Raw genomic sequence first — 6,000 nt, forward strand, 5'->3', positions numbered from 1 at the left:
AATGGCTATTTTTAAAGGAAGAGAGCATCAACAATCTCTACAACAAATGATACCTACTTAAAATGGGATTTGTTAGGGACCTTCGCAGAAGGCATTTTGCGGAACGGATGTTGCATTAAAGAGCAGCCACCTCAGATGAATTAAATGAATAAGACAAAATCTGAGTCTATGTATGTGGCTGCACTCTCACGCAACAGCCATTCCACGAAACACCTTCTGCCATGGTCCCTAGCAAATCCCACTTAAAATTGCTATTTTGTTTTCCTGATTTTTAGTAGATTTTCATACACCCCTCAAGCTTCCTCCTCTCCCACCTTATCTCTCACAAAAACTAAAAATGGGTGTAAAATTTGTTTTACCCCCATTTGATGTCGAAAGCAATGCAGCTTTTACTCCACTTTTCATCAGGGGAAGGGCTTTTCTGTCGTCCAGAAAATAAGGGCATGGCATCCCCTTCAATTTAAGAGGCACTGGCTTCATTCTTCTGCTGCGAAAACTCAACAAGTCGAAACACAACCCGGCCCTTCTAAATGATTACCCTTCTTATCTTACAAAATTACAACAATGGCACAACGGCATCCTTCAAGACTTTCAAAATTCAATTTCTCTGCGTATGATTTCAAGCATGAGCTCATTCCAAGTATCAACCGGGCCGGGCATGCACCAGTGCAAGCAATCCTGCGGTGGGGGCTCTCCGTGCGGGCCCCGCTTTGTCACCTTATTCGGATCCAGACTCCGATAAGGACCCGGGTGCCCATCATTCCTGTACCCAAACGGGCCCGTAATATCCATCAACCTCAATTTCAATCCGTTCTTCACCTTCTTAACCACCTTTTCAAAACCCTTCACCTGAATTTGGTGCATTTCCTCCGTGAATCCATTCACCACCAATTCACTTTCCGTTGCGGGCCGGACTCTCCCAGTGCACGATCCGCCTGTGTTCCAAGCCCCACCCTCATAATGGTCGGGCGAATATGATCGGACTATGGTTAGGCCCGTGTAATTCGGGTGTGTTAAAATAGCTGTTAGACTTGTTTCCACGGAAATTGCAAAGGCTTCCACATTGTTCATTTTCCTTTCCTGGGCCTCTTCAGGGGTTTCTTTGGGATTCCATAAGTGAAATCCAAGGATTTCGTTATTGAGAAGATAGACGGATTGCTTGGCGAACCAGTGGCCGGAAGAGAGGACAATAACGTCGATTGATGGGAGGAAGTCCATGAAGTTTTCATCGGGGGAGTCGAGGTGGAGTTTGACAATGTCTTTCGGAACGAATTGGAAGGGTTCCGAGGTCGCGTGGACGAGCCATGAGGACCATATTCGGACGATCATTAGGTTGGCGGATCGGAACCACCAACGGTGCATTCTCCGATTGCCGCGGTTTATTGGAGCTTCTACCTGGAAAAAAAAAAACCCTAAAGAAATAAGTGATCAATTAATTAGAAAATTCATGAAAACAAATGAGGAAAAGGTTAAAATAAGATAAGAAACCATGGAAAAGGGAAAAAGGAATAACTATACACGCATAGATTTAAGTCAAAGAATGTGATACCACAAAAATAAAAAATGTAAATGAAAAAAATGAAAAGAACATGAAAAAATAAAAAAATATGCATATGGAATTGGATTAAGTTCAAAGATATAAAAGATTTGATTAAGCTCAAAGTTGCATATAGATCTAGTGTAATGAAAATCGACATATTAAACTATATTTATATGAATTGCATGTGAAATGTGGTATCTGTATTGTGTATAAATATTTATATAAATTGTATGTGAAATGTTGTATGTATTGAATTATCAGATCTGCGTAACAACGCGTCACTAGGTGTTCAATATATATATATATATATATATATATATATATATATTTTTTTTTTTTTGAAAGTTAGGTGTTCAATATTATTAAACCATCGTGGATGATTGTCTCACTTATGTGATGATTTCTAAGTGTGCATTTGTGAATATTTTAGCATTTCCTGAAGTTTCATGTTAAAATTCTATCATGTGTATATGTTTCTATAATTTTTCGTAGTTTTACATGATTTGTACTGAAATTTTCAACCAAAACTGAAATTTAAAACCATGGTCAGAAGGGTTTTATTTTCAACCAAAATCATAGATGTCCATTACAGATTTATTCTAGGCGGAGCTGCACTCAGGGGATCCCGTAGGGATCTTTTTATTGTGTAGGGATCTTTTAATTATTCGTAGAGATATTTTATTGTCCGTGGGGATATTTTAGGGATGATTTGGCATTGTTGGGGTTATTTTGGTCTTTTACTGCTTATTAGGGTTATTTTAGTCTATTTTCTCCTCATAGCCTACATCACGTATCTACCTAGAACATATATCTATAAAATGCTAGAATTTTACGATGGAACTTCTGGAAATGCTAGAATAAGCACAAATACATATTTAGAAACCATTACATAAGCAAGACAATCAAATTCATAATGGTAGAGCAACAACACATGTCTAATAATTCAGTACATACCACATTTCACATGGAATTCATATAAATATGTATACATAATGCTTATATTAGATTTCACATGCAATTAATATAAATATAAATATGTGACACATATTAACATAGTATGCCGATTTTGATTTCGGTATGCTATTAAGTTTCGGTGGAAATTTAAATCATGCTAACAATCCTTGTTTACTATCTGAATTAACAAAAAAAGTCAAAGGCATAAAACAAGAGAACTTGCCTGCCAGAGAATGCACAACAAAGATTCCATCTGATTTCGGGAGACCGAATCGCCAATGAAGGCCAAGGTCTTCCCTCTCATTAGCTCCATGAATTTTTGGACATCAAATCTCGGGAGGTCACACTCGTCAGGTTTCCATCTCCAGCTCTCATAGTCCTTATCTGGCCTCCCATTGCCCTGGCAATTCTGCATTTGTGTTATAATGGGACACGTATTGTTTGTGTATAGGGGCCCTTTTGGATCAAAAACCCATTTTCCGTGGTACAGATCACAGCTCCCTAGAAAATAAAAGAAAACAAGATAAATATATAATGTGTTAAGAATTAACAACACAGATAAGTTTCCAACGTGAAATTTAGAAGGGAACATCTATATTTTGATAGTATGACCATGACAAGGGCAACTACATGCAATTCGCAAAAAGTGTGATGAAAAGTGTTACTAGAATATACAATAGCCTTGAGTTAGAGGTACTTGATCCAATATAGAGCTTGAATATAAATATATTCACATACAAATTTAAAGAGTTTTTTACTTATTATAATTAGGACAGTGTAGCATATGGGTGTGTTCCTAATGGTTAAGGTGCATTTGTGTGTAGACCCAAATTTCAATATACAATAGCCTTGAGTTGAGTCCCCTGACACTGACCAAGTATAGAGAATGTATAGAAATATATTCAAATACAACAATATATAATTATACAATTCGGAAAATTGAGCATATGGGTATGTTACTGGCACTTAAGGGTGGTGCACACCCAAACTGAAAGCACTTAAATATTTTTGGAAGGATTTAGTCACAAGGCTGTCAGTCCAGTGACCAGACCTTGGGTTTCAATCACCCAACCCAGTACATAGCACGTGCGAGCGCGCACACACACACACTACGTTTATGGTAATGTATCTTTTCGCAACATAATACATAGACATACATAGACATAGTCCTGATGCTTGAGAACTTGCATGATTAGCCCTTGCATCTTTTATCAGGTTTGTGCCACTCATGACAACCCTAGTCTTGATAGACAAACAAGATCACTTTCTTTAATTCTAGAAGGGTAGTCATTGTTTCAAATTAAGACAAGTTCTCTGAGTTTTTTTAAAAATATAGTAAGACGAGTTTTCTGAGTTTAAGAATACCACAATCAGTAGATTTGGGTACAATTGAAGGGTTTATTTGAGAGGACATTGCTCATTGTAATATGACCAGACTTGGATGAGGACATCACTCTGGTGGTCTGACTAGACATCACTGAAACACTTTAAAATGGGTGCCTTATCTCTGCCAGAACCTCATTAGACAGTAGATGATGAAAGATCTTCTTGGAGGGAGATATATCATATATCTGGGACAAGTTTTTCTTTAAAAGGCAAATTATCTCTTTTAAATTCTGCAGTAATCCAAAAGAAATAAAGAACAACCCCAGACACCTTACCCTTATTCTCCAATAATCAAGTGTTAAATACCAAGTAACAATGAAAAAGGAAGATTAAGTGAAAGTGAGAAGGCTTACCTGAGTCAACCTCCACAGAGTGGTTGAGGGACAGAGGTGTAGACAGATTTGGAGTTGTTTTGGTGGAATTTGTCATTGTGGAATCCGACGAAGAACCCCAGTTATTTTCAGAAGCTCCTGAATCAATTATCTCCTCCAATACACCTGGAGAAGGTCGAGTGATCTCGATGCCCTCAGTATAATTTCGAGAAACAGACTCACCAGCAGGCCCTGCTTCTGGTGTCGCATTAAAAGATACAGATTGACCTCCATTTCCTTCACCAGATCCAGATATGATTTTTTCTTGGACTGTTGAACTAATGGGATATGAAATCAAAATCCATGAAGCGAAAACAAGGAATGCAGCTAATCCCAGGAATGAAACTACAATGGATGAAAGTGACCTTGGAAAAACAAGACCTGGTAACCCCTTAAGCGAAGCCTGCGTCATGGCTTGCAAATCTAGTAATTTTTTGAGCAAGGTAAGCTTAGGAAGTCAGGGGAGGTCACTGATCTATTTCTATAAATTTCAGATTTCGCAGGATGGATAGTAATCATATCTCCAAATATCACACTGACATTTAGTGAGAAATTCATCGAAAAAGTATCAAGAATAACAATGAACACTGTAATCTAACAAGCTAGGGTTTAAAACCTCAGATCTTCTTCCTACAACTTCAATTTCTTACTAGAAATCCAATCAAATAATAAAAAATTACAAATGAACTCAAAAATTGATTCGGACTCTCACACCATCAATCCTTCCAACTGCATCTGTAAATCTCTGTTCTTAACTTCAAATTTAAACCAAACTACCACCAAAAACATGGAAAATCGACTTGAATTTTATTTCGCTCACAAATTCTTAAATCTCCTTCCAAAAAACTAAACTCTGACGGCAAATCAAAGAAACAAGAAAACTCATTGAAATCCTGTCAATCCTTCAAATAATCACCCGAAACTCCACAATGCAGGTAAAAATCCGTCGAAATAATAACCAAAATCCCCTCAAAACTTCAAAATCCGACAAAATCCATCAAACCGCCCATAAAAACCCTAGCATTCCTTCGAATCTCTGTCTAAAACTATAACATTTAAAAACTTGAACAAGATTCCTTCCCATAAACGTGAAAACGGGCATTAAGACAGGCAAATCCTTGAAATCTACTCGCGAAACTTTGAACTTGAAGAAAAAAACTTGTAACACAGATCAGACCTGGTAATTCGATACTACAAGAGAGAAAATCCCTCGATTTGAACGATAGCTAGTAAATAAACCCTAGCATTCCTTCGAATCTTTGTCCGAAACTACATTTAAAATCTTAAACACGCAATCTGATCTTAAAAGTGAAAACGAGCATCAAAATTACCTAAATCCTTCAAATCCTCGAAATCTACCCCCGAAACGTGAAAACGAGCATCAAAATACCTAAATCCTTCAAATCCTCGAAATCTGCTCGCGAAACTTCCAAGAGAGCAAAAAAAAAAAAAAAAAAACTTTGAACACAGATCTGAGCACAGATACCTAATTCGATTTTGAAAGATCGAAAATCGGTCGATTTGAGAGGTAAAATGGTATATGAAAAGTTCGGATAGAGAGAGAGAGATGAGATCTGTTTATTTCCGCCATTAGAGAGAGAAATTTGCGGAACCTTTAAATAGAAAAAGAAACTACCATTCCCAATCTCAAGAAGCTCACGTTTTCCAAAACGACCAGAAATTACGGTACGGCCCAGGCAATAAGATTATCCAAACCGTCCATTTGATTACCATCAAAGGGCTGGTTTG

The 6,000-nt window shown here is 37.4% G+C and overlaps 1 protein-coding gene across 1 annotated transcript; it reads right to left on the reverse strand.

Annotated features, from left to right (window-relative positions):
- Window positions 1-436: 436 nt before the first annotated feature.
- On the reverse strand, window positions 437-6,000 carry LOC143857687 (protein YLS7-like). The gene is made up of 3 exons (XM_077368122.1): window positions 4,234-6,000; window positions 2,718-2,995; window positions 437-1,395 (listed from the first exon to the last, which is right to left on the reverse strand). Exons 1-3 carry the CDS (start codon window positions 4,661-4,663, stop codon window positions 592-594), a joined length of 1,512 nt encoding a protein of 503 aa, XP_077224237.1. The 5' UTR covers window positions 4,664-6,000; the 3' UTR covers window positions 437-591.

This window comes from Tasmannia lanceolata, unplaced genomic scaffold (genome assembly GCF_043159265.1).
Source record: "Tasmannia lanceolata isolate RefF3 unplaced genomic scaffold, GAP_Taslan_0.1 ptg000025l, whole genome shotgun sequence".
In the NCBI taxonomy this organism is placed as follows: domain Eukaryota; kingdom Viridiplantae; phylum Streptophyta; class Magnoliopsida; order Canellales; family Winteraceae; genus Tasmannia; species Tasmannia lanceolata.

What these genes read in the sequence shown, in the direction of transcription:
- LOC143857687 (XM_077368122.1), bottom strand. Translation starts at nt 4,663, where the DNA reads ATGACGCAGGCTTCGCTTAAGGGGTTACCAGGTCTTGTTTTTCCAAGG. An exon ending in CTCTGTGGAGGTTGACTCAG is followed by an intron (nt 2,996 to 4,233) that starts GTAAGCCTTCTC and finishes TTTATTTTCTAG; the next exon opens with GGAGCTGTGATCTGTACCAC. An exon ending in TGTTGTGCATTCTCTGGCAG is followed by an intron (nt 1,396 to 2,717) that starts GCAAGTTCTCTT and finishes TTTTTTTTCCAG; the next exon opens with GTAGAAGCTCCAATAAACCG.